The sequence below is a fragment of the Nothobranchius furzeri genome, chromosome 14 (assembly GCF_043380555.1).
Source record: "Nothobranchius furzeri strain GRZ-AD chromosome 14, NfurGRZ-RIMD1, whole genome shotgun sequence".
NCBI lineage: Eukaryota > Metazoa > Chordata > Actinopteri > Cyprinodontiformes > Nothobranchiidae > Nothobranchius > Nothobranchius furzeri.
In genome coordinates, this window is record NC_091754.1 from 20171884 (window position 1) to 20198994 (window position 27111).

Sequence of the window (27111 nt, forward strand, 5' to 3'; positions counted from 1 at the left end):
GTGTATGTATGTATGTATGTATGTATATAAACCAAGTTGTTAAAATAATCAAAAATGTCTTCTTCATCAAGTATTTTTCTTTTTATGTACGCTGATTCAATTATAATTTTTCATAAATTTTATGACATCAAATACTTAACTAAAATGTATATACATATATATATATATATATATATATATATATATATATATATATATATATATATATATAAGCATTTTATAGAAATAAGTAATCTGATTTACATTTTAGTTTGGTTCCATACCTGTGGAAAGCTTGGTGTAATTATAAATGTTACCAGCAGGTGTCACTCATCGCTCATTCCTGTCGCCGTTCCCGGAAGTTACGAAGTTACAGAGTAAGAACTCCAGATGACGTAAAAGAAGAGGAAAGTTTCAGCACATTCTGGGATCCTCGCTCCAGCTCCACTGGACTGTCAGCAACAAGTTCAGGTGAGTGTTTTATCCTTTTCAGTTTTCTTAACGCTTTAACTTTACAAAGGTCCTTAGAGCATCGTATTTATTCGTGAGGAAGTACAGTTTTGGTTATGAATGAGTAACCAGTCAGTGGATGTTTTGCAACATTTAGGTGACTGTTTAAACTATATAGTTTTTTTTTGTTTTTACTTTTTTATAGCTGGTGTGAGTCTAAGTGTGTAGTCAGATTTGAATATTATTTAAAGATAACATTGTTTGTCAAATAATAGGACTTTTTTTCTTAATTTCAAAGGAAATTAATTAAACTAATGAAAAGTGTGTTGATCACGTTGTTTTGTACTTTTAACAAATGCAGTTAGAGAGAGAGAGAGAGAGAGAGAGAGAGAGAGAGAGAGAGAGAGAGAGAGAGAGAGAGAGAGAGAGAGAGAGAGAGAGAGAGAGAGAGAGAGAGAGAGAGAGAGAGAGAGAGAGAGAGAGAGAGAGAGAGAGAAGTAATGCAACTAATGATAGACCTGTTTTACTGTAACTCACCCCTCACCCATCATTAGGAGACCTTAACCCACACAACCAGTTTTGCCAGCTCCTGTTTCAGATTAATCCAGTGTGTGCGAACAGCCAAACCTCACTGCATCAAGCTAATCCACCCCTCAAACCTGATGGGACACGTTGCACCTGCTCCGTCTCATACTGACCACTTCGTTTCATCCACCGTCTACGTCCTGCTCAGCCAGTTCACCTGCCTGACAACTGCAGGGGATTTTCCTCAAATTTCATTGAGCACCTGTCAAGCCAGACAATGTTTTTATTTTCAATAATCCAATAAGTAATTTTTTATCTGTGCATGTGGTAGCTCGCTAGCTAGTTATTCACAGGGTCAAGTTTATCTCCTTAAATATATTTTTTATCAAATAATTTTTTTAAACAAAATTGCTCTTGCAGCTAAAAATTGCTGCATTAGAACTTTTTTCTATCATAAATCAAATAAAAAATAAGGTAATTGTTTTCCAGCAGCTGTCGTTGGATAACTAAAGCCCAACTCGGTCTGTACTTGCCCCAGTATTTTACCAAATCTGGTTTCAGGCAATTCTTCTTTCAAAACTCTGCAGAGACACAAAAAACACAAAAGGGAAACTCCTCTGGCCCTCTCCCTGCACTGGCTCCCATTAGATTATTTTATTTAAATCTCCTTAAATAGCTTTTAATTAAGTAACACCTAAAACGTAACAATCGTGGGTCTCTATTCTGGTCACGCCCGATTGAGCCTTGCTGCTGTTAAACAGACACAGTTTCTGTGTCTATTTGTTACTCCTGATTTGTTCATATTTAATCAAGCCATCAGATTGTTTCATTTTAAAATGTATTGATTTTAATAGAAAATAAGCTCTGATGATGATTATTTCCAGATACTTGTTTGTAAAAGTTTTCAAATATATAAATTCACCAGTTATTGGAAATTTCTGGATGAATTTGAGACCATTTGGTTTTTATTTGGAGCTAAAGTATTTAGTCTAGAGCCTCCTTTATCCCATTTTCTCTCCATAATCCTGTTAGTTACTGACACTTCAGAGCTGCAGGCCACTTCCTCTCTAAAGTAATTGTTTTGCTACAGATCTAAGATGTTAAGTATGTGCAGAACTTGGAATACCTTTGTCGTTTTTGGATTACCAGTTCAAAAGGTGTCAGCTGACTGACAACCGTCATTTCTTTAAAACCGGTGTGAACCAGCTGCACGTCAGATTCTGCCTTTTAACCATGACAAAGTTCTAAAAAGCAACATTTCTTAACCTCTGCGTGCAAATCTTGTTTCTCTGTCATAACCGCACCGCTATCGGCGCAACAGGCAGACGTGGTGGATGGTTCAGTGTGTTGCTTAAGGACACTTTGACACAAAGAGGAGGGGCAGAAGTTTCTTTTTTGTGAATGACAAAGCCACCAGCACTGTTCTCATCTTCACTCTTTCATCAGTCCTTTATAGAAGAATGGACTTCATGCATTTTCCAGCTTTATTGAACACAAACTACATGCAAATTTCATTTATTTGATAGAAATGAGGTTCTGTTATCCTAATCCATGTTTTTGTTTAACTTTTTAAATCTCTGTGTTTAAAGTGTAGCACTTATTTTCCACTTTACTATGTCCCCAGGGTATCTGCAGGTCCTTAAAAAGTCTTAACTTAGCTTTTCCAAATTTAAGGCCTTAAAAATCCTTAAAAATGACTAATAATCCTTAAATAGTTTCCAAAGGTCTTAAATTACCAAAGGCCCAATAAACAAGATTCTTTTATTTCTATAAAATTTTCATGAATTTCTAGTTAGTTAGGCATTTTTTGTGTATGATATTGGCGTAAGCGGAACCGTACACATTCGGTTGGTTGTGAAAGGGGGCTATTTTTAGATGAGCATGCTAGTGAGAGCTTGCGCCATGGGGAAGTGCAACATTAATGGTAACTGGATGGCTAATCCAACGTTCATGACGTGGTTAGCACCGGTTCCAGGCAATAGCTGGAAATTATAGCTTAAATTAATTTAAAAAATAGCTTAAATTTGGTCAAAGTGGCCTTAAAAAGGTCTTAAAAAGTCTTAAATTTGGTTCCCTTAAACCTGCAAATACCCTGGTCCCGCTTTAGTGCAGTGTTTCCCAACCCTGGTCCTCAGGGCACACTGTCCTGCATGTTTTCCATGTTGCCCTTTTAAACATCAGCGTTTCCCCGCTGCCACACACCTGACTTAAATGACTGAGTGATTAACAGGCATCTTGAGCACCTGATGTCCTCGTGAGAAGGCAGTGTAAATTAGGTGTGCTGCTGAAGCAGAGGCATGGAAAACATTCTGGTCAGTGTGCCCTGAGGACCAGGGTTGGGAAACAACCGTGTGCAGTTGTAAAGAAAACAAGGCACACCGAGGCTTAATGATTATTCAACGTCTTCTTCCTCCCCTCAGAAAAATGCTGCTCTACATCCTGGGGCTGGTGGCTGCCTGGTTCATCTATCGCTGGTACAAAGAAAGCAAACGAGTTCCCAACGAGGGGGACAAATATGTGTTCATCACTGGCTGTGACTCCGGCTTTGGGAATAACCTGGCCAAACATCTGGATAAGCTGGGCTTCCGCGTCATCGCAGGCTGTTACACGGAGAAGGGTGAAATCGAGCTGAAGAAGGTCTCCTCTGAGCGGCTGACCACCATTCCTCTGGACGTCACCAAATCTGAGAGCATCAAGAAAGCAACGGCTTTCATTAAGGATCTGGTTGGAGAGAAGGGTGAGATTCTCCTGGAAAGTTCGCGAGGAGACTTGATTTGGTCACATCCAGTTTAGTGACTTTTGTTTCATTAACTCGTAGTCTGAAGCAGCTTTTTGAGCCTGTTTGATATGGAGTCCCACTCGGATGTTGTCGGTGTCATCTCCGTTTCTTTTGTTGCTCCAGGTCTGTGGGCTGTAGTGAACAACGCTGGAGTCGGCACCCCGTCCGGCCCATGTGACTGGCTCAACGTAGAAGACTACAAGTCCATGTTGGCTGTCAATCTGAACGGTGTGATCGACGTGACGCTGAGCGTCCTTCAGCTCATCAAGAAGGCTAAAGGCAGAGTGGTAAACGTGGCTAGCGTGTTTGGGCGCATCAGCCCGTTCGGTGGACCTTACTGTGTGTCCAAATACGGAGTGGAGGCCTTCAATGACAGCCTGCGGTGAGATGAGGTCTAACGTTTTTATGATGCGTGCACACACACACGCGCGTTCTGTTGGCTTACAAGCAGCTTGCTGTGTTTCAGTCTGAACGTGGCTCCGTTTGGAGTGAAGGTTTTGTGCATCGAGCCAGGTTTCTTCAAAACGAGCATGTCCGATACGGCCGTGTTGAAGAGTAACATGAAGAAGCTCTGGGACCGATTACCTCAGGAGACGAAAGACGACTATGGTCCTGCTTTCCTGGACATAAGTAAGTCCATCAAGTTTTACTTTACCTTTTAAAATCCTTTCGTTTTTACAATTTTGGTACTCCTCTCAGCTTTGCTGCTTCATTTTAGAGAAGAAAACTTCCAGTGCCATCTTTCTGATGCCTTGGATTTGTGTTGCTAAAATCTCTTTCTCAGAGAAATCTTCTAATTCTAAAGTTGATGGGTTTTAAGAAGTGTTTGCTTGTCAGGGTGAGTCTAAGTCTAAATGAAATACGTCTTGTTCTGTCTAAACGCTCAAAGTCCCTAAAATGAGGCATGGCAGCTTCTGTTGGAAACTCATTAGATACAGCTATCATGTTAGATTTTAGTAAAAGTGGTTTTAAGAATCCATAAATCACATTTTTGCACAAAGATAGGTTTCACTAAAGCAAAACTATAGATTTCTGAAAGCCTGACTTATTTGGTGCATGAACCTTCATCATGAGTCTGTCCAAAAATCGCAGCGTTGTTTGGCCTGAGGACTCCTGCAAAAAGCAAAACATCAAATGTGTGGAACACCTTTCTGACTAATCCGTTACTCTTGAGTTTTTTGTACAGACTAAACATGATGGTCTCCTGAGCCGATCTCCTGCATTAGCATCTGATAGGTGAAACTCTAGGATTAGAAAAGCCTGACGGATCTGTTACACGATGCCTTAAGGTTCATAGACTCTATCTTAACTCGCAACGGGGAGGTGGTTTGAGCACCCAGGAAACGGCAGAGAAAGTCTTAGCTAGTAAAAACTAACCGATAGCATTAGCAACTCCACCACACAGCAGAACTCCTCCTGGTTAATAAGTGGAGAGAAAACTTCAAAGTTGCAGAGCAACCTGAGTCGGTGATAGAGCTGCGTTGCTGTTTTCCAATCTGAGGCGAGATGTTCAAACATCGGGAAGTACGAGTCCAAAACTTGTTATCTGAAGCTACTTTCTCCTCTGGCCGAGTTCTTCTTGTTACCTTTCTCAGTGGCCTAGTGGTAGAGTGTCCGCCCTGAGACTGGGAGATCAGGGGTTCGACTCCTGGTCGGGTCATACCAAAGACTTTGAAAAAAAAATGGGACCCAATGCCTCCCTGCTTGACACTCAGCATTAAGGGGTTGGATTGGGGGGTTAAACCACCAAATAGTTCCCGAGCGCGGCTGTGTCTGCAGCTCACCGCTCCCCCAGGGGATGGGTCAAATGCGGAGAATAAATTTCGCACACACACCTGTGTGTGTGACAACTAATGGGACTTTAACTTTAATACAGGTGTTTCTGGGCTTTTTCCCCCCTGAGTACGACTTGCAAGGCATTAATTCCCATTCGAGACCACTGCAAACGTATTGATTAAACAAGTGTTCAACCTCTTTACATTGTGTCTGTGTGTGATTCACTGATTTCATAAATGATTTTCTTTCAGTGCTCGAACAGATGGATGAGAGGTCTAGGCAGTTTACCGACGGCGACCTTATGAAGGTGGTGAGCTGCATGGAGCACGCCATCTCTGCCCTCCACCCTCGCTACAGATACTCACCAGGATGGGACGCCAAGTTCTTCTGGCTGCCCCTGTCCTACATGCCGAGCTGCCTGGTGGATCGATTTTTCCTCAGATACACGCCGCACCCCAAAGTATCAGTTCTGTAGCTTTTGAAGTGCATGTTTACCTATTTGAGGATCACTTGTTTTATTTTATATATTCTGAAACAAATGAGTGCTTCAAGACCATGCCTGCTCTCTAGTGCTCATGTTGCACATCAGCAACAACCTGTATATGTAAGACACAGGCTGGTTGTTTTGAATGCATCATCGTTACATCTGTTGGAAAAATGTTTTATGACTATTTAAATTCCTGCATTTTTCATAATTATGTAATCCCATCTAACTTGTTGCACAAGCCCACCGTGGTGAACTCTTATCTACTATGGAACTTTGACTCTGCAGACATTACGTAACTCCACTTGTAACTTTGACTTGGCATTTTGTACGGCTGAGCGCGAGGGAGCAGTTGCAGCTAAGGAGTTGCCGCTATGGTATGTTTACATTATTAGTATCACATATAATGCAGTGCTTTAGTTAGAGCTGATCAACTTTGTGAGCCTTAAAGGAGGATCAATGGAACAATTAGTCTTCTCGCAAATACCACATGTGGAGTGTTCTAATGCCATCTAGTGGTTGGGTGTAAATACAATAATCCACTCGGAGGGTTTAGTTTCATCCTGCGGAAGCATAATGAAATATTTACTGTGCACAAACTGTTATTTCAGTGGGATTATTAGTTTGTCATTTGAGGAGATTCACTGTATTTTCTGTATTTTGTGGTACACTGGTGAAAGTATTAAGGTAAAAGCTATCAAAGAAGTTTTTCTAAAGTTTGTCTTTTATGGTTAAGCTGGTGCAAGTAAAAGCTGAATTAAAAAGGCTATTTTCTATGTAAAATTATTAATGGTGTCTAAGGTGTCGAATAAATGTAGATTTTGGAAGTAAAATAAGGTGTTGTCCTTTGGTTATGGCGAAGTTGAAACATAAACATTGGAAGACTTGATACTGTGAGAAAAATATACTGTAGCATATTATGGGATGCCAAGTTGAGATTTTTCATTCAGAAGAGTTTGCGCATAGTTTTTTTTATTGTATTCAGCTTTATTTTCTTATATTTAGCTTAATTTAATCAGATTTAAACTGGATATTGTCTAAAAATCGTAACAACTTTACATTTAATACAACTGGCTAATCTAAATGTTAAATCTAAACCTAAATATTGGTGCAAAAGATTTAGTGGAGCATTATTTGTTATACTTAATTTTAGCTCATGTTCTCATTTAAAATGGAAATTGCCTAAAAATCATTTACCAACATGTTTGTTTCACATTATTTTAGCTAATCCAAATGTTAAATCTAAGTATTAAGTGTTGTTGTTGAATATGAATTTAAATGTTAAACCAAAATCTAGATTTCATTTTCAATATAAATCTAAATTTGTGAGCTAGATTCCTCATCAGGATTTAGATTTAACATTAAATGGCCTGTTTTTGTATAGCATCATCTTAGGGTTCTGCAACCCTCAAGGCGCTTTACAACACAGTCATCCACCCATTCACATGCTAGTGATGAGCCACAATGTAGTCACATGTGCCCTAAGGCACCCTGTCACACCAGTCAATCTACGTTCCTATCCTCATCTGTGTTCACGAGCTTAGAGATGGGTTGAGAAGCTCGGCCATCCGGGAGGGGCTTGGAGTAGATCTGCTGCTTCTCCACATCGAGAGGAGCCATTTGAGGTGGCTCCGGCATCTGATGAGGATGCCTCACTGGTGAGGTTTTCTGGGCACTTCCAGCCAAGAGGAGACCGGACACGCTGGAGGTACTGTGTCTCTCAGATAGCCAGGGAATGTCTCTGTATTCCCCGGACAAGCTGGGCCAAGTGACTGGGGAGAGGGAAGTCTGGGCCTCTAGACTTAGGCTGCTGCCCCCATGACCCAACTCTGGATGAGCGGAAGAAAATTGGTTGGATGGATTTTGATTTAATGTTTAGATTTAACATTTAGAATTTACATTTATATTTGGATATAAATTTAAGACTTATATTTTTGATTTTGATCTAACATTTAATTTTAACATCAGGTAAAATGAATGTGAAATTTTAACTATGGGATTAAAGTGAGCTAAATGTACAAAAAGCATACTAAACAATGTCAAAAACTCTACTAAATCATTTGCACCAACAAATTGCACTTTGCCTCCCATAAAATTTTACTTTGTTGTTGAAGTCTCTTTAAAAATTTACATCCAGGTTTCGCTGGATGACCTTGAAAATATGTTTGTGGAGGTAAGCTGATTGCTTTACGTAATTGCAATACATTATTTTTATCTTACTGAGCAATCCACATAGATAATGAGTGCATTGTTTAAGTTTCTCCATTTGAAGATGTAATTCTCATACTTTAGATCTTTCTGTCACACTTGGCCTTAAGCTGTCTCGTTGCTTTTGTCGCCTTCGCTGCCATCCGCTGGTTCATCAGAGATTCCTGCAAGGTGGATGCTTTCAGTCAGAAGCATGTGTTCATCACCGGCTGCGACAGCGGATTTGGGAATCTTCTGGCCAGACAGCTGGATGGGAAAGGCTTCAAAGTCATAGCTGCATGTTTCACAGAGAAAGGTGCAGCAGATCTGGCTGCAGCATCCTCCCCCAGGCTGAAGACCCTCCAGCTGGATGTTACAGACAGCGCCAGCATCAGGAGAGCGGTGGAGTTTGTGAGCGGAGAGGTCAGAGAGCGAGGTGAGCTGCGTGGACAGCGGCGGCGGGGGGGAGGGGGGTTAAAACCCATCACTGATATGGTGCCAGTCAGAGTGAAGCACTGGGAGAGATAACAGTGAGTCACCATCCTCCCACTGTGTGCTTGAAAGAAGATTGAATTTCTAACAGGCTACCTTTTAATCACCACAAACTTCAGAGCGAATCTCAAGGTTTTGTGTTTATCGTTGGAACAAAATGTTTTAAAATTTCATTCAAGATGTTTTCACTGCAAACAGTTAATATTCACTCCAATACATATTTGCAATAGCAGTATTTTTAAAATTAAAAATAAGAAAGGGGGTTCTTGCTGACTACAGGAGGACGCATGACCTGCATGTATGGTGCTCTTGCTCACATGCAGGTCACAGGTTCCCCAGTTTTAGATCAAACTAATCAATTATATATACTTTTTTTATTTATCATAACTTATTCTTTCAGGTAATTCTTCAGTTTTGTTCTCAGGGCTGTGGGGTTTGGTGAACAACGCCGGCAGGTCCATACCCATCGGGCCAACAGAATGGATGCAGCTGGAGGACTTCACAAAGGTTTTGGATGTGAATCTGATAGGGGTCATCGATGTGACCCTCCAGTTTCTGCCCCTGGTGAAAAAAGCCAGGGGGCGGGTGGTGAACGTGGCCAGCATTCTGGGGAGGCTGTCTCTGACCGGAGGGGCATACTGCGTGTCCAAATGGGGGGTGGAAGCCTTTTCTGACAGCCTCAGGTATGTAAAAAAGACAGAATGCAAATATGTAAAACTTGAATGAATGAAAAACAAAACTACTGTTAGAGAATCATAAAGAAAAATCTGAAATTATATATATATATATATATATATATATATATATAATTTATTTATTTAAATTTTTTTCTTTTTTTTTTTTTTTTTTTTTGCTTTTGCAGGAGGAACATGCATCACTTTGGCATTAAAGTGAGCATCATCGAGCCTGGTTTCTTCAAGACAGAGGTAACCCGTGTGGATCTTATTGACGCTGACCTGAGGAGGTTGTGGATGCGTCTCCCTCAGGATGTTAAAGACTCATACGGAGCATCATACTTTGAGGACTGTGAGTAGAAGTGCACATTTGTTATCAAAGATCATTCAAATGACTCCTGACACTTTTTATTCTCTCTCAGATGTGCGAATGCAGGACTTGGCTATGGGCCTCTTGTGCAGCTCAGATATCTCAAAGGTGACCAGGTGCATGGAGCATGCACTAACGGCCCGCCATCCACGCACTCGTTACGGAGCAGGCTGGGACGCCAAGCTTTTCTGGATCCCTCTGTCCTACCTCCCTTCATTTGTGGCAGACTTTGTTGCAAATGCTCTCCTTCCTTCACCTAGAGTTGAATGAAAAACCTAAAAATCAGCCAACTTCTACAGCGAAAATAAGCAAACTTGTTATTTTTTCTTATAGTATTGATTATTTTTGAAAATAAAGTTGAATTTCCCACAAAAGAAGTGTAAAATAAGATTGAAGACTGTGTTACAAAATAGGAAATTTATTTATTCATGTCTTAGCAGCAGCAGCAGCTTCATTCATATGGACATTCTGCATGATCACAGATAGGGTTTGTCCTCATAATGGAAAAACATGTAATCTATAAAGAATTAATTCACTTGGTTTAGATAAATCTCCACATCTGCATCCTTAAAGTGTTACTCGTCCAACTGCAACACGCATGTACTTTTCCAAACTGTTGTATCCATTCCAGCAGGAATAAAATCATGCTGATTCAAAGACAAGTGAGTCAAATAAGTTTGTTTTGCACACATTTTCACCTTGTTGCTCCTACTTTTATGATTGCTAATCAAAAACAAAAGTTTAAATCTGATTTCTTTCATCGTGCTTTAATTAGCCCTGAAATGAGGTATTTATGATGTTTAATAAAAACATCTTCAGCTTTCTCTGATGGCAAAAAAAACCATATCAACATATTTCTGAGATCACCTCTGATCATATAAGTACTGTACATTCAGCTCACATTTGATATTTGTTTTTAGCATGTTGTACAACTTAGAATCCACGATATTTCTGAGAAAATCTGACTGTTGAAATTTACAAATATACATCATATTAACATTTCTATCAACAGCTTCAGTGCAAAGATATACATATCGTACATCATAGTAAAGAAAAACAAAACATTAGCATGAAAATTGGCATGAGAAATGTCAGAAGGCATAGTGACAGAATAGGTCTTTCTTCATTCTACTGTGTTTCTGTCTTAAAACAAAATTTTGTACACAGGCTGCATAAAAAAATAAATTCTGTGCAAAGTGTGTTTGTCCTTCGATTCCCATCCGTCGGATTGGGGTTATACGTCGGTGTCCTCTTTGACGAGGTTGGCCGTGTCTTTGAAACTGTCCTCGGTTGGAGAGAACGCGCTGGGACGATCTTTCCTTGGAGGTTTGGGAGCAGGGATGAAGGGAGACGGCTCAGGGGCTGAAGAGTCCCCGCTGCTTCTGACATGCTTTTGATCCTTCATCTAAAAAGAAACAAAAACAAAAAAACAATTCAGGTTTTAATTTCATTGATTTTATTCTAAACCTGCTAAAATAACATTTTCTGTACCCTAAACTACCTCTGAGTATGAAGGGTTTTCAAACGTTGTGCTCGGCTTTAACTTCTGCTTGAATAAACTCCATCTTGATTCCTGCAAGCAAACACCTGGATTCGGAAACCGGGAACCAATCTGAACTATTTTGGTTTAAATGAGTTTTTTTTCCTCTGACCTGAACGGGATCGCTGCTAACAGGAGACGTGTTTATGATGCTCTGGTCTCCTCGGTATGTCGGGTTCACAAAATTGTTGGACTGGTCAGCGCTCACGTTAACCGTCACCTGTTCCAAAGCAAAAGTGAACAAAAAACTCTGGAATGAGGGTCAGGCATTTGATTAAGTTCTCATGTATACACGTGAATACTTTTTGGGGGTGGGGGGGGGTGGGGGGTGGGGGGTTACTCCTTTTTTCTAAATTAACAAGAAATTACAATGATAAAAGATTATTTTTATAATCTGAGACATTAAATGTGCATGAAGTAAGAGGGACATCTTGTGGTCAAATTTGGGTACTGCACTTCATGCATAAAAAACCAAACTAGTCTAAATCTTAAGACTCTGTACGGCTACTGCAAAGACCAAAAAGACCAGACAGCAAGTGAGGCGTGTTTCAAAATAAAACCTGTATTGCATTGTTTTTTCCAGCTTTTGTTTCATTATTAATGGCAGGGATAGCATTTCACAATGTGTGACTGTTGTTTACCACCTCTCTATGTATGTACTTTGTGAGTACCTGAGTAGCATGAATGACAGCAGGATCACCAGACACAGGCGCAGTGGCATACAGCGGGTTCTCAAATGTCATTGGCTGTCTCCCAGCTTCAATGGCAAAGTTATCATCCTATAAAGACATGAAAGGTTGAGTTACTGTATGTTTTTAACTGAAGTCTCCTAAAATCTACACATGCAAGCAGTTCTGCGTCATGTTACAGATTAAACGGTGTCAATAAATACCATAAAGGACATTATAGTTAACTTTAGTAGAAAAAAAATGCTGAAAAATCATTAACTGAACTTCTGAACTCACCATCTGCATGACCGTGTCGATAACAGACACGCCAGCGTGAGACGGTCCGAGATCCACATCATTACCGGACCGAAACGTGACCCCGTTCCCGGTGTCGGCAGACTTCACCAGACTGCTGAGGCTAAACAAAAATAAAGAAATAAATGAACAACTCCAATCTGAACCTTTTCTGAACAGTTGTAGGACACATGCACAAAAATAAAGACTTTAAAGACCAAGTTCACTCGTCAGTACATTTGCAGTGGTCTGTAGTGTAAATGAATGAGTCGATCTCTGTGGGGAAAACGCTCTAGCGCTACCCAGGGCAAAGGTGAGCAGCAGACGACAGGATCTGGAGTCCAATTTCTTGATATTTGGATATCTCGCGCCTGATTGGCTAGCAGCAACACGACTCTACCACCGACTCCATCGACAACGTGACGTTGACTTGACTGGCTTTTCTAATCCAAGCATTTCCCCTTCTCTTTTCTATCGGACGCTAAAGCAGGAAATAGGGGTAGAAGACTGTTTTCACGTTTAACCTACATGTGAAACTCAGAGTGACCGATCATATTTAAAAAATAACAAGTGAAAAATGGTTTCTCGGTGAACTTGGCCTTTAAGTGAATGGTACTGAAGGATACCTAGGGAGTTTAGGCATGGAGGGGATGAACGATCCGGTTCGTTTGTAGTTGAGGAAAACTCCAACTGCTAAAGCTCCAGTGATCAGGATGATGATAACAGCCAGGAAAACAGCCACAGCTAAAGGAAAAGGCAAATTTTAAGCTGTTTTTATGCTTCATACCAACCGTCTGTCTTGATTCCACACATATATAATTACTCTTACAGTTCTTGATTGTTTTTCCTGCTTAATAATCTCATTTCTCTCCAGCTGTCTCAATGTCTTGCTGACTCGTAAAGATTTGTGCACGATCACAAGCCACGTAAGGGAGTTAAACTAAAATTTGTTGTTGCCTTAGCTGGCTGATTATTAATGTGTGATTTTGATGACTTAACATTCCCAGAAGCTGCTGACGGTAAAGATTTCCAAACTGCTGTTGTAGCTAAACACTCTGGTAATGCAGCGTAGCAAGCACAGAAAAAAAGTCCCTGCACGATTTACAAATAAGGAGCAAAATGTTAGATAAAAGTTATATTTCTGTACCTGTTCCTGCTGGAGCACCTTTATATTTCCCCATCTCACAATAGCTACCCGAATAGCCGTACGGACATCTACAGGAAGTCAAAATGAAACAGCTTTAACTCTGGGGAAGCTCTCTGCACTCTTTTTCTAACAGTGACTAGTTTCACAGATGAAAGTGCAACTCACTTGCATTTCGGCAGACCGCCTTCATCTGTGTAGCAGGTTCCACCGTTCATGCATCTGCATGCAGGAGGCATCGCAACAGGAGGCTCAATGGCTGCCGGAGCAAAAGCCATGCAGCAAAAACAAAAGCGCACGTCACAAAACAACACACAAGCAGCCAGGCTCATGAGGAGTACGGATTTGTGAAAAAAAAAAAGCCACATCACAGTAAACACCAAGATGCAGACTAATAGATGCAAAATAAAAGCAGCTGTTGCTTACCCGCGTCACACTCCACCGAGTCCACATTAGGTGGAGGGGAGCCTTGTGGGCAGGCACAGGTGTACCCACCAGGTCGGAGGAGGCAAAGGTGACTGCACACGTTCTTACAAGGGTTGGGCACTAACCAGGAGAGAACATGTCCACATGAAATGCTTCAATAGGCTTAAATCAGATAACAGTTAATCACATTCTTCCCCCCTCCAGTGTTCTGACCTGTCTGGTTGTGTCGGTGCTCCTGGTAGATACGAACTTGCGTCAGCCACGGATTGATGGTAAGAACTTTGACTTTATTTCCTTGTCCAAATTTATTTGTCTTCCACACTTCACCTTTGTCCTTCGTTGTCCAGTACACATGTCCCTCAAAGACATCTAGACTGTAAGGATGTCCAACATCTGGAACAGAACAACTCTCTCAGTGTGTTTCCCTTGATTTAGTCACACTCCTAAGCGTCTTATTTATTTGCGTGTCTTCTCTGACCTCCTGATATGACGATCTTCCGGTCCGTGCCATCAGGCTTCATGGATTCAATGATGTTTTCTTTAGAGTCGCACCAGTAAATTCTGTTTCCATTCACGTAGTCCAGGGCCAGCCCTGTGGGCCATCCCAAGTCCTCCCCCCTCACCAGCACCTCTCTGTGCTGGCCGTCCATCCACGCCGACTCTATTTTGGGGTTCTTTCCCCAGTCAGTCCAGTACATCATCCTACCAAGAGACAGCTAAATCAGCTTCGGCTACAAAATGTTTACCTTTCTCTAAAAGTCTCCATACCCCAGCGATGGATTCACAACAACAGCAGCAGGCTGGTCGAGGTCAGTGTGGATCAACCACTTCCTGTACCGACCGTCTATTTTGGCCACTTCAATTCGGTTGGTCCCTGAGTCGGTCCAGTAAATATGCCTGTGGATTAAGAACGTGGAGTTAATCTGAACAAAATCCAGAGCAAATCTGCAACAGAACGATCGACTTCATTCACCTGCCGACCCAGTCTACAGCGATGCCCTCGGGTTTAGCAATGTACCGCAGGTTCAGATCGACTTCTTTTGCCGGGTTGTTGCCGTAATCATTGAATGTGGTCATGTAGGCACGTTTGATAGAGCCAAACTCAGATCCCTGACCCAGAACCGTCCAATAAACAATACCTGCAGTACACCCAGGGAAATATTATACAGCCGCGACGTCACTAAGAGTTCTATATTCACAGTTTTTGTTTATTATAATTAAAAAAGGAGTACTTAGAGGAGACTTACTGAGGCCTTCGCCTTCTGGATCCCAAAGGTAGTCCAAGGCTTGAATGTGCTCGGCGTCGTCAACATAATCTGAATACTGTTCCATGGACAGATTAAAGCGACGGATACGGACGTTGTCGGGCAGAAGCAGAACGGGTGGGTTTCCTACACAGAAATCGATGTACGGTAAGAACAGGAAACATACATGTGATGATAACTGGTTTCTTTTCTCCAAATTTTACCTTGAGCAGCACACTCAGTCCCATGAGGCTCGCCAAAAGACAGAAACCCTTCAGCGCAGAAACACTCGTAGCTGCCCTTTGTGTTCCTGCAGTCCTGAGGGCATGTTCCAAACACGTCGCACTCATTCACATCTGTCCCCAAAGAGAGGAGAAAGCACTGGGGATGAAAATGTGAACGCATTCTGTGAGCATTTAAATAAGGAGTCGGTAGTTCACCTTCACAGGTGTGTTTTTCTGTGGCTTTGGGCCTGTAGCCGGACCTGCAGGAGCAGAGGAAGCCTCCGTCTGTCAGGTCGGTACAGTTGTGTTCGCACACGTTTGCGCTGCAAGTGTGTCCACTGCCAGAGTCTGAAACAAGTGGTTTAGGTGGAATGATGGTACAGTTCTAATAAGCATTTAAATATCGCCACATTTGCACAGCAAATTCTAGATAAACCCTTGTGGAAATTCACTTAAATGACAAATAATGAAGTAATGGTTCATCTGCTACAAACAAGACAAAACTGATTATTCCTGCCTGTGCATTTCAAATTAGCTTACAAACGCAAACACGCTCATTCATTTGAAAGTGAACGCCACGTGCTACGCGTTGTGCCTTTGGCATCTTTGTGTCATAGCCGGACATGGAAATGGGAGGGAAGAGGAAAAAAAATCAAGTGCTTCCTGCACAAAATATTTTCAGTCAACAGTTGTTCAGAGTCTCACATGTGGACTGCAACAACAAGAGCTTTTATCATGGCTCAAAGTGTAAGATCTCTGCAAAACGTCAACGTCCAAGATAAGATTCCCTTGTTAACTCACCACACAAACCCCAGGATTAAACTTGCATAAACAACCTGAAAATAATCCTGGGGCTTCTTGGAGATCGGTCTTTGGTTAGATAAGTGATTTTGACTCAGAAAAGGGTCCTGCGTCTTTATCCAGAACAAGCTGATAGCATCCTTAGTAGCAGAAATTTGGCATCGCAGCACAAGTAAATTGTTACAAATGCATTGTTTTCAGTATTTTTACGATGCTCTCTGTTATCACTACTTACGGCAACCTAGCTCATCTGACTCATCTCCACAGTCATCATAGTCATCACAAGCATACTGAAGAGGGATGCAGTGTCCGTTAGTGCATTTGTACTCATCATCTGTGCAAGGTCCATGCGTGGGCTTTTGACCTGAACAGAGAAGACATGGCAGCAGCACGCATTTGAATTAGTGTGATTGGCGTAAACAGTGCAGAGATCTTGCACTTGCGCTCACAGTTTTCCGGTCTTTCATCTGATCCGTCACCACAGTCGTCAAATGAGTTGCACACCTCGTGGCTGTAGACGCAGCGGTTGTTGTCGCATCGGAACCGGAACGGAGCCTCGCACTCGATGTCCACTAAAAATAAACAGTTCAGTCACGGGCGTTTCAACTCAGAAGCGCATAAAAGATCTCGGCGCTCGGGTGTTTTTTTTTTCTCACAGCAGAGATGCAGCTCCTCGTCCGAGTTGTCTCCACAGTCGTTGTCTCCGTCACATTTCCAGTGAGGCTGGACGCAGATATGATTCTTGCATTCAAACAGGAAGGGTGGGCAGTAGGTGCCGTTGGGAAAACGGGCCGCTGGAAGTCAGAACAGTTTGGTCAAGCCACATCCTACAGTCTGTGTGGATTTTTGGGGGGTGTTTTAAACTGTGACACTCACGGCACGAAGTCTCATCCGTGTAATCCAAACAGTCGGCGTTGCCATCACATTTAAAGCGTTCAGCGATGCAGTGTCCACTCCCACACTGGAAGTAACCAGGATGACATGTCCGCAACTCTGCAGCAACAAGAAAACACTCTAACTTTGCCTCTAATTTATGTAGTTAATAAATGACCATTTCAGAGCTTTTTGGGGCTACATGAGCAATCTGGACTCGTTATTCAGTAGGTATTTTTGTTTTTGTAGCAGACTGATTAATCTTCTTTTCAGTAACTAACTGTTGGTGGTCCCGTCTGTCTGCGCCTCAGACTTATTGCTTCTTTGTTTAGTGCAGCCCCTTCGTTACTCACAAACAGCCCCAGACCCCGAGCCAAAACAAAGAGCCTCCACTTACCGCAGTCCCTTTCATCCGAGTTGTCCTCACAGTCGTTGTCATGGTCACAGACCCAACGGTTGGGAATGCAGCGCAGATTGTCACAACGAAACTCGCTCTCTGTGCATGAGCGTGGCGCTGGGAGGAAGCGTGGAAGCAAATTAAAGCAAAGGCTGAATTTTACGTTGAAAATAGGGATGCAAGATGATGTCAGTCTTTAAATTTTGATTTGATTTTCCTAAATGCAGCCAGGCTCGGAAGTTTTATTTTAACGCCCCTCTGTTCTACTTTGAGGAGCTACATTAAACTTATTAGCTGCCATGTTTAAATTCTCCAGGTCAAAGGGCGATGAACTCCCTCACTCCCTCTTTCTGACATGCCGAGGACAGCGCGTTTCTCAAACAGCTGATAAGAGCTCAGCAGAAGTGCCAAGCCTCCAGAAAATCACCAGATGTTGGAGAAAATGATGCAAAACTCATTTTTAAACCTAAGGCTGAATTCAAGTGGTTGAGTGCTACTCACTGCAGCTGCGTTCGTCTGAGCTGTCGCCACAGTCGTCGTCCCCGTCACACCTCCACCTCAGAGGAATGCAGCGGTGGTTGTCACAGCGGAAGTCTCCTGTGGGGTGACAGGTGACTTCATCTGGAAAAATGAAAGACTCCTTAAGCTCTTTAGGCCATCACACTTCAATAAATAACAAAATAAATGAAATATACTTTCTTTTATTGAATAGCTTCATTACAGCTAACTTTATAGACATAAAATTTGGTTTTGGATTCATAAAAAAAGAAGTTATAGACAAAAAATAACGCTTAATCCACATAGCATGAGATAAATGTTCAAGCCTGATGTGACATTTGTCGATTGCCTCCAGGGGGCGCTGCAAAACTGCGATTTGTGTCTAGAGCACTTTTTCACAATATTCAAAATAAAGTTAATAAAACAAACATAAAGAAGGAAACAAACAAATAAAATGATAAATAAATGGGCGAATGGGGTAAATACAGAAAATACAGAACAGAGAAACTAAAACTGCGTTCTACCCGTGCTCTTTGTGAAGTTATGCTGAAATTCTTTTAAATTCATCCATTCACATTAGTTTGCCTTTGAAACAATCATAGTCGTACATGTAAAAAGTGGTAGATTATGAACAGAAGCAGTTTACTTTTTATATTAGACTTTTTAAATGTTTTTTTACGGTTTGAAAAATTATATTTGAGCTCACAAGTAACTTTTTATTTGAATTTTGTGGGTCTAAGCCCGGAAAGCTTGGAAGGTTGAAATCTCAAAACACACACTATGAGCATCATGGTGGAAAATGAAAACGTTTCTGGCACTGATATCTTCTCATTTTATCACTATTCCAAGTTCTACAAAGATCACACAGTCCTGCAAACACCCCTTCTCTTTTAAATGACACCATGAAAACGTATTATTTAATTACAACAAACAGAGGCAATACAATCTCCAGAGTACGTTTCATGAATAAAAAATGTCAGTTTGAAATAAAATAATTGGTGCCTTTTAATTAAAAAGCAAAGGTCATCAGGGGAGGAGAGCAGAATGCCTCAGACAGATGTGTGAGCTCGTCATGCCGGTACGTCTGAGGAGGATAAGAGTGGAGGAGACGAGAACCACAGAAAGGCAGAGGAGTGCAGCCGAGCTGGTCTGAGCCATCTCTACCACACGGTGCCGGGAGGGGGGGGGGGGGGGGGGGGGGGTCAAAGATAGCACCGTGTTCACTAGTCCGGCCCTCCTAGACCTCCACCTGGCCCATCTTCTGCATTCTTACAGGAAGATTAGCACAGATCTCTCCTCCTGCGCAGGCATGGCACTAATGGAGCCAGTTCCTGTGATAAGAGAGGGGAGGGCCACGACCGAGCATGTTCGGATCTTAGCAAAGTACAAAGAGGCCTATATGAACCCTGCCCCCACGCAAGGACAGAGCAACAACACACATACACACATCTATGCTGAGTCATACCAACAGACAGCTCATAAATCTGTGGTGCTCCCAAGGAGAGGTAAATCTTGGGGGAGGGTGACTGGTAAGACGCGCTCCATCGGCACCTCCCAGAACCACAGTTGCACAGGAGGCTGAAATGTTGGCTAATTGCCCGTCAATGGAAAGATCACCAAACACTAATAAAACCAACGGTTCTGTTGGTCAGAAAGACTCACCGCAGCTCTGCTCATCACTGTTGTCTCTGCAGTCGTTGTGGCCGTTGCAAACGGACCACAGCGGCACGCAGCGATAGTTGGTCCTGCAGTCAAACTCTGTGTGGTTGTCACATCGGTATGCTGGTCCCACTATGAAAATGACAAATTAACTAAATAGCAAAAACGACTCAACATAAATGATGAAATATCTGTGAAGGAAGACCTGTCAGTACAGCTAAGAGACATTACTTACTGCATTCCTCCAGTGGTTCGTCCGAATTGTCACCACAATCATCATCGACGTCACATTTCCAGCTCTGCGGGATGCAGCGCCCATTCCGGCACTTAAACTGTCCGGGCTGACAGGTGCGACTCGAGCAGTGAGCAGAGTCTTCGTCAGACTGATCTCCGCAGTCGTCCTCACCGTCGCACTGCCACGAATCAGGGATGCACCTCTTATTCGCACACTGCCACTGGTGGCTTTCACACTGGTGTGTAGCTGCATAGAAAACAACCGATTCAGCTGGCAGAAAGATTATTACAAGATTACTGGAAGACAGAACTCACAAACTAAAAACTCTACCCACCACACAGCACCGCATCTTCATCCGAGCCGTCAGGGCAGTCCCGGTGGCTGTTGCAGAGGAAGTGCGAGCTGGTGCAGTTCCCATCGCTGCACTGAAACTGGCCGAGATTACAGTGGCGAACCGGGCAAGTGGAGGGCTCGTCAGAGCCGTCTCTGCAGTCCCGCTGGCCATCGCATTTCCACCAGATGGGAATGCAGCTGTTGATGCAGAAGCAGAACGATAAATGCTTCGGGGTACCATCAGCTGGAATGTGACTAAACAAACGCAATGAAAGAACCACAGGCCACGGGGGACAAAAACACTAAAAGCCTCATCGTAGATTAAACAAAATTGACAAACCGTTCATTGTTTGCACATCTGTACTGGGTGCTGGAGCACATGGGGAGGCATCGGGTCACACCTCCTATCTGTACGGCCAGGAAATGGTCCGGGCACTCACAGGTGTGTTCTTGTCCCCCATGACGGATTAGGCACAGGTGAGAGCAGCCCCCATTGTTCACAGCACAGGGATTGTTTACTTTGAGGAGGAAGAGCCACACATAAACAAAACCAGTTCAACACAGCTGGATAAACAAACCCCATCGCACCTTTTGTCAAGGGTTTCAACTCACCAATGGGCTGTCTGTAAGGATGGCATACGTGGACGTCAAATGGTCTGTGTGTGGTGTTAACCAGAACTTCACGGCCAGAGCCGTTGTATTTGTTGCCTTTCTCCACCGTGCGGGTGTTCCAGTCAGTCCAGTATACAGCGTCCTCAAATACGGTCAAAGCAAACGGGTGCGGTAAACTCCCGTCATACACCGTGTGTCTGTGCTGACCATCCAAGTCCGAGTATCTGAGAAAGAAAACAAAACGTTGCAGGGATTCTTTTTTTTTTTTACACTGCGAGTGAAAGAAATGTGTTCCCGTCCCGATGAGCTTACTCGATGTAATTCAGATGAGCGTCTGACCAGTAGAGATGGTCGTTGGTGTAGTCGATTGTGATACCATTCGGCCATTCCACCTTTGTGGTGATTATTGCTGTTTTGTTGGTTCCGTCTGTTCCAACACGACCTATAAAGGCTTGGTTTCCCCAGTCTGTCCAGTAAACATACCTAACAGGGAGTACAGGAAAATCAGGTCAGAATCAATGTTTTTCTACCACTTTTTAAATTTAAATTGGACTTGCTTGAGATCTCATGGAATCCAGTAGCGCACAGAAAAGGTGTTGGGAATAGCTTTTAGCAACAACCAAATAGATTTTCAAATCAACATGTCTAAAATTGCCTGGGTATGAGTCATCTGTGTGTTTGCTAATGTCAATTAGATGTGGCCGCCATCTTGGATTGTATTGATTCGAAAGAGTAATCACATATCAAAAGATTGGATTTGTTAAGATCCATCAACAGGATCAGAAATGAATGTTACAAAATTCTAAGCATTTTACATCATTTTTGAACAAAATGGCTTTAAAGAAGCCGAAATCTGGAGTTTCTTTTCTCAGAGGGCACCACCTAGAGGTGGAAGAATGTATTACAAGTTTAAGCCCCTCTCCCTTCTTCTTGTTTGCGAACGCACACTTCCAGTCAGCCAAGAGTTAAAACACCTTGTTTTGAAATTATTATTCTGATATTATGCTCTTTCATCATATAAATAGATATATATTTTCATTTTTTAAGACTTACTTGTTAATAAGAAATTTTGCCAACTCTGCATCAGTCTAAATACTTCCACAAACGTGCACACAGGCCATTTGTTACATAAACAGATGTCTGGCGGTGTTGGGTAATGCTGAGCATCGTTCAATCCAAATTGCACGGGCCTCTACGCGACGGAGGGGGTGGGCGTAGCAAAAATAAATTGACGTATTGCCAACATTATATAACAGTAGCAGTAGTAAACGGTAAGACTATCACATTTACAGATTTCTAAAAAAAATCATGCAATTTTTCCTGAATGGAGGAAAACTACAAATCAATGGTTTTTAGAATAATCTTTTCAAATAAAATGCTGCTAATTAACATAAAAGTATACTAACTAACACAAAAATCTAACTCATAACCTTTGAGAATATTTTTATAGAATATTGGTGGAATCCACGCTTATCACTCACCCATATTTGGGATGCAGGACAATGCCTCTCGGGTTTTCAAAGCAGAAAGTGTTGTTGACATCTACGCAGTGTTCAGCCAGCTTCCTCACAAATCGGCCATCCAGTTCAGACACTTTGAGACAATCCTGGAAACTGTCCACCCAGTAGAGCTTCCTAGCTACCCAGTCTACAGCAAGGCCCTCCCCATGCAGAACTCCATTCACCACAACCTCTTTGTTACTACCATTAAAAAACATCCTCTCTATCACTCGGCGGCTCACATCGATCCAATAGAGGCGCTTGTCGACACGGTCAAAGTCCAATGCGACCACGCTGGTCAGGCCCTGCAGAATGAGGGAGTAGGCCTGTCCATCCGTCGACAGGTTCCTCAGGTAATAGCGGTTGCTGAAGATCAGGTACGGTGAGATGTTGCTGTTCTGGCGGCAGCTGCGTCCATCTGGCTCTCGGAGGAATCCCGGAGCGCATTTGCACACGTAGGAGCCAAGGGTGTTCTCACAGACCTGGCTGCACACACTCGGTGTCTCGGCACACTCGTTGACATCGTCGCACGACTTGCTGTCAGACATGAGGCGGTAGCCCGAACGACAGGTGCAAACGAAGCTGGTGGGTGTGTCGGTGCAGTTGTGATCACAGTGGTGGATGGATGGGTCTGTGCATTCATTGATACCTGCAGACAGAAAGGAGACAAAATATCCAAAATGGAGTTGTTGTTTTATTTATCTTTTCACTTCCAGCATGGCAAAAAGTATCCTGAAATTTTAGTTTTCAAGCACCATTCAAATCTTTTCACACTCACCACATCCTTTCTCATCACTGCTGTCGGAGCAGTCGTCATTCCTGTCGCACACCTTCATCAGGGAAATACAGTGTCCATTCTCACATTTGAACTCTCCAGGAGGACATGTAGGTGCTGGCGTGCGACACATGTGCTCCAGCTCATCGGACTCATCCCCACAGTCATTGTCCCCGTCGCAGACAAAATCGTGGGACACACAGCGGCCATTCTGGCATGTGAACTGGTGGGACTGGCATGGCTGGTAGGTGCAGCCCTGCTCATCACTGCTGTCTCCGCAGTCGTTGCGACGATCACATCTAAGAGGAACTCAAACGGTCAAACTCATCTTACAGACGTAATTAATTGCAGTTAAAGGTTTTAACGTTGTATGTCTAACCTGTAGGAGCTGCGTATGCAGAGGCCGTTACTGCAGGTGAACTCATTGATGCCACATGATCTGTGCGTGCAGTTTTGGCGCTCATCTAATGCATCAGCACAGTCCGCGTCTCCATCACACACCCAGTCACGCGGAATACACTTCCGCTGCGGAGGTCGGTTGTTCGCACAAGTGAACTCTGCACTCGAGCACGTGCGATTGGCTGGAAATGTGACATAATCAGCAGTGTTTCCCCTAGGAATTTTTCCAGCTGTGGTGGTGGTGGGGGTGGGGGTGTGGGGGTGGGGGGGTGGGGGAGGGCGGGGGATGACACGTCTCACCTTTATGTTAATATTGTTTTATTTGATGCACTCCACTTTGATCAGCACCAGTCCAGCAACTGCTGTATTTTAATAACTAGTATTAAAGGTGAATACACCAATATTTGCACAAAAATAATTTTTGTTTTAAACTCTCAGTGACACACTTTGCAGGGTGGATTTGGCATTTAATTTTTCTTGGCGTCTGGAAAAACATCTCCTTTTGCCCCCTTTATTTGACTTTCTGCCCCCTTTATTTTGGTCCAAGGTCATTACTGGGCTGGCCCTATTAAAAACCGTCTACACCCCTGCTTAGTAGACTTAATGAAGTATTTTTAAGCCAGTATAAAAATGACTGAAACACAAATTTACATATTTGGCATTATTGACCAATATCTTTGATTTAATGTATTTGTTAAGAACATCAAGATGCATTACAGTGAAAAGATGAATGCATCTCTTATTTATTATTTGGAAATTAGTGGGTGTGGTTTACATCAATACATTATTTTAAATCTGAAATTGATATGGATTGATCAGAAGTTGCTATGTGTATTGTTTATTTGAAAACTATTTACAGAGCAGCCTCAGAATTGAGATGAAAAAGTTTTGATCACAATAGTAAAGGAACTATTACAGAACAAGTTTTTCAGTAAAATCAGATCATTAATATTTAAGTGCATGAATTAATGCATCTGAACTCATGCAGTAGGAACTAGGAAATATGAAATGCTAGAACCATTTTATTTTAATTTGATAAAACTGATTATTTCCTAACGTTGTTTGCATTTTTCCCACACACAATTAAACAAAACAATGTTGACTGAGGTGTGTGTGTGAGAGAGAGGGAGAGAGTTAAAATAATTTTAAAAAAAAACAACCGGAGCGGAGGCAGTGACCGACGCATGCACAAGCCGTTTTCAGCTCTGTCTTGTCAAATGCACCACGTACGTTATGAAAAAAGTAACTTTAAATATTTAAGCAAAAAAGAGGCGAGCTGAAGAAAACCTAGGGAGCGCTGAAGATATGTCAGCAACAGCGAAGCAAGCTCAGAGAGATCCGTTACTGTGTGTGGCTCCCGGCTGCAGTTTTGTGTGTAGGGAAGGGCGGGCGCTCTATGTGACTGGCCAATCACAGAGCATGAAGACAGTCAGTTACCCAATGAGGATTTTCCTTCAGCACGATTACAGATATTTACAATGTTTACTCGTTTCATGCTCGTATTCGTCAAATATGCTTTATCCGTACCGGATACTAGTCTGAAATGAGTATCCGGCTCATCCCTAGCTGTAACCACCGTGCCCTGCCTCCTCCTCCTTGCTGCCTGCCAGCTGAGATCGCAAGCAACAACAGAGTAGTTCCCGCTGCTTCTTCGGGAAACGGCACAAAAAAAATCTATAAAACTTGGGATCTTGTAGGCGTGGTGCCTATCTAATGGAAACACTGATCAGACACAAGGACTTACATAATAGTCAAATAATGTCAGTGACATAGTTCAGAAATTCAAACATTCCAATATGTATTTCAAACGGCACAGCAGCGGCTGCCTTGTTTGATGTGAGTCTCCTACTGAGGCTGAAGCACTGCTAAAGTCCTCAGCTTTAGGCATCTTATTTTTGGAGCACATTTTGGAGAGATATAAGAAACTTGATCCACTTTGAGCCAAAAAGCCAGAGAAAAGAGATGTACACAAAGTAACGAGTGAGGCAAGAGAAATCAGGAATGCCAGCTCCTTGAATTGGAAAAGTTTCTACAAGAGAATGGGATGCTGCCCTAAAACAACCCCCTAGTGGTGGGTCCAAACCCTGAATAGGAAAAGCACGTGGGGAGCAGGAGGTGGCAAAGTCAGGAAGTGGCGGAGAACAAAAGCAAGGGAGTAAAGTAGGGATTAAAAAAAATCACGCATACCACAGTTGTGTCTCTGATCTTCGTCACTCATGTCACCACAATCATTGTCCCCATCACAGATCCATGATAGGGCAATGCACCTGCCGTCGTCACAGCGGAACTGATCTGAGTTGCAGGTTCTGGGAAGTGTGGCTGCAGAGACAAAGAGACGAAAACCTTTGGACCAATCAGCAACACCGGCCGTGACTGTGACCTCATAAATGATAACACTTTATTATGACATTTCTGTCGTATTTGTAATAGCCAGTTGTTTCAGGTACTTTCCCCCACAGCTTTCAAAGACGACACAATACAACGCTGGCACAGCTTTCAAAATAGTCATGGCAACTCCACATTCCCATGCATGGTGAGCTATCTAAACAAAAGCCAACGTTAGGCTCTGTAACCCCTGGAGGATAAAGAGAGGGGGAGGTGCTGTTTGTCTGAGGACATTGAGGGGCGTCACCACAGAGGAATGCAGCCTACAATAGGAGGCCTGGCTGACCACATCATCAACAAAGAAATACACCACTGACTCACACGCTCTGCTACATCACTCACAGGAGCCTCACACACAACACAGATGCAGACTGCCTGACAGACACCGACACACAATAGCCAAGCAGCTGATGAAAGGGTGGGGGGGAGCCGCACAAAGCTGAAGAGCTCATTCTGGGTGTGAGAGAGTTGGGCGACACTCACTGCAGGAGAGGGGTTCATCAGAGCCGTCGGAGCAGTCGGCGCCTCCATCACAGTACCAATGGGCGGGGATGCAGCGGCCGCTGGAGCAGCGAAACTCACTCTGAGAACAAGTGGATGCAGCTGGAAGACACGGACAACATTGAAGTCACGGAGGGGATTTAATACATTTAACTTTATGATTCTTAGATTTGTTTAACAAGAATAACATAAAGTTAAATTTAGAAAATATGACAGTTTGAGAAGGCATGACAAAGCAAATATCTCCAAAATATTCCTAAAATGAAAAACATTAATTGGGTTTAATGCTAATTCAAAAGTGTATATAGTAGTTAATAAAGACACCTGCTGCTGAAACTTGAAAAGTGAGAATATGGTGCAAAATGTATTCATGTCGGTAATTTAGATTAGACTGAGAGACCATTTAAAGGCTCAGGCTAGAACCCTTTCTCAATTTTCTAATTGTCTGAGATTTTGAATTTCAGACGTTCATAAACTGTAAGCAATAATCATCACAACTATAGCAAATGAACACTTGAAATATCTGCTTTAAATGTAATGAGTCTCTCTCCTATATGAACTTCTGGACAATAATCCAGTTTGAGGAGTTTCACCTGCATACTAGTAGCTATAATATAGAGACAACTAAATATATTTTGTACTGAATATTGTTAGGAAACCTTTTATTTCTTCAAGAAACATTGTGTGGTACTTCAACAGAAATGAAAGTTCAAGTTATAATATAAATTTAAACATGAATTGGCAATAATTTGTAAATTCTTGTAAATTTAGTGTATCTCAAAAATATGAATCTTTTAATGAAAATATTGTTCGAATGAGTTGCTCAGTTTATTTTTTGATAAAGTAGAGGACATGCTAAACTGTCCTTTTTTGCAACAGGATTGCGTG

General features: G+C 42.4%; 3 protein-coding genes across 11 annotated transcripts in view; 2 read left to right on the forward strand and 1 right to left on the reverse strand.

Annotated features, from left to right (window-relative positions):
* Positions 1 to 305: 305 nt before the first annotated feature.
* dhrs9 (dehydrogenase/reductase (SDR family) member 9) lies at positions 306 to 6829 on the forward strand. The gene is made up of 5 exons (XM_015966535.3): positions 306 to 450; positions 3375 to 3691; positions 3857 to 4115; positions 4200 to 4363; positions 5761 to 6829. The coding sequence occupies exons 2-5, from the start codon at positions 3379 to 3381 to the stop codon at positions 5982 to 5984; spliced, it is 960 nt and encodes a 319-aa protein (XP_015822021.1). The 5' UTR covers positions 306 to 450; positions 3375 to 3378; the 3' UTR covers positions 5985 to 6829.
* rdh1 (retinol dehydrogenase 1) lies at positions 6280 to 10378 on the forward strand. Of its 5 annotated transcripts, XM_054746957.1 has the most exons (7): positions 6287 to 6370; positions 7538 to 7701; positions 8131 to 8166; positions 8360 to 8616; positions 9097 to 9355; positions 9535 to 9698; positions 9769 to 10378. In XM_054746957.1, exons 1-7 carry the CDS (start codon positions 6368 to 6370, stop codon positions 9984 to 9986), a joined length of 1101 nt encoding a protein of 366 aa, XP_054602932.1. In that variant the 5' UTR covers positions 6287 to 6367; the 3' UTR covers positions 9987 to 10378. The 5 variants fall into 5 exon arrangements, with proteins under 5 accessions (XP_015822019.1, XP_015822018.1, XP_015822020.1 ...); XM_015966532.2 differs by lacking the exon at positions 7538 to 7701 and having other exon boundaries at positions 6284 to 6370; positions 8286 to 8616; XM_015966534.3 differs by lacking the exon at positions 7538 to 7701 and having other exon boundaries at positions 6286 to 6370.
* Positions 10119 to 27111, reverse strand: part of lrp2a (low density lipoprotein receptor-related protein 2a) — a 65243-nt gene continuing 48250 nt past the window's right edge. For 4 of the 5 annotated variants that reach the window (XM_015966531.3, XM_070543966.1, XM_054746951.2 and 1 more), the window contains 33 exons: positions 26206 to 26325; positions 25525 to 25656; positions 23318 to 23519; positions 22942 to 23237; positions 22146 to 22812; positions 20977 to 21147; positions 20665 to 20888; positions 20393 to 20570; positions 20054 to 20250; positions 19720 to 19965; positions 19488 to 19616; positions 17829 to 17948; positions 17328 to 17444; positions 16934 to 17050; positions 16714 to 16851; positions 16507 to 16629; positions 16293 to 16421; positions 15473 to 15604; positions 15257 to 15388; positions 15036 to 15179; positions 14762 to 14927; positions 14557 to 14685; positions 14267 to 14490; positions 14002 to 14181; positions 13789 to 13908; positions 13531 to 13621; positions 13366 to 13433; positions 12845 to 12962; positions 12222 to 12342; positions 11928 to 12035; positions 11369 to 11476; positions 11218 to 11289; positions 10119 to 11121 (listed from right to left, as the gene is read on the reverse strand). In XM_015966531.3, coding sequence (XP_015822017.2) covers positions 10951 to 11121; positions 11218 to 11289; positions 11369 to 11476; positions 11928 to 12035; positions 12222 to 12342; positions 12845 to 12962; positions 13366 to 13433; positions 13531 to 13621; positions 13789 to 13908; positions 14002 to 14181; positions 14267 to 14490; positions 14557 to 14685; positions 14762 to 14927; positions 15036 to 15179; positions 15257 to 15388; positions 15473 to 15604; positions 16293 to 16421; positions 16507 to 16629; positions 16714 to 16851; positions 16934 to 17050; positions 17328 to 17444; positions 17829 to 17948; positions 19488 to 19616; positions 19720 to 19965; positions 20054 to 20250; positions 20393 to 20570; positions 20665 to 20888; positions 20977 to 21147; positions 22146 to 22812; positions 22942 to 23237; positions 23318 to 23519; positions 25525 to 25656; positions 26206 to 26325 — 5390 coding nt within the window. In that variant the 3' untranslated portion in view covers positions 10119 to 10950. Of the gene's footprint in view, positions 11122 to 11217; positions 11290 to 11368; positions 11477 to 11927; positions 12036 to 12221; positions 12343 to 12844; positions 12963 to 13365; positions 13434 to 13530; positions 13622 to 13788; positions 13909 to 14001; positions 14182 to 14266; positions 14491 to 14556; positions 14686 to 14761; positions 14928 to 15035; positions 15180 to 15256; positions 15389 to 15472; positions 15605 to 16292; positions 16422 to 16506; positions 16630 to 16713; positions 16852 to 16933; positions 17051 to 17327; positions 17445 to 17828; positions 17949 to 19487; positions 19617 to 19719; positions 19966 to 20053; positions 20251 to 20392; positions 20571 to 20664; positions 20889 to 20976; positions 21148 to 22145; positions 22813 to 22941; positions 23238 to 23317; positions 23520 to 25524; positions 25657 to 26205; positions 26326 to 27111 lie in introns of those variants that run through there. The other variant, XR_011516190.1, reaches the window with a different exon arrangement.

Excerpts from the sequence above, each read along its gene's own strand:
- dhrs9 (XM_015966535.3), top strand. The coding sequence starts at position 3,379 with ATGCTGCTCTACATCCTGGGGCTGGTGGCTGCCTGGTTCATCTATCGC. Across the intron at positions 3,692-3,856 it reads GGATCTGGTTGGAGAGAAGG|GTCTGTGGGCTGTAGTGAAC; the intron begins GTGAGATTCTCC and ends TTGTTGCTCCAG. Across the intron at positions 4,364-5,760 it reads TCCTGCTTTCCTGGACATAA|TGCTCGAACAGATGGATGAG; the intron begins GTAAGTCCATCA and ends ATTTTCTTTCAG.
- rdh1 (XM_054746957.1), top strand. Across the intron at positions 7,702-8,130 it reads GGAGACCGGACACGCTGGAG|GTTTCGCTGGATGACCTTGA; the intron begins GTACTGTGTCTC and ends ATTTACATCCAG. Across the intron at positions 9,699-9,768 it reads AGCATCATACTTTGAGGACT|ATGTGCGAATGCAGGACTTG; the intron begins GTGAGTAGAAGT and ends ATTCTCTCTCAG.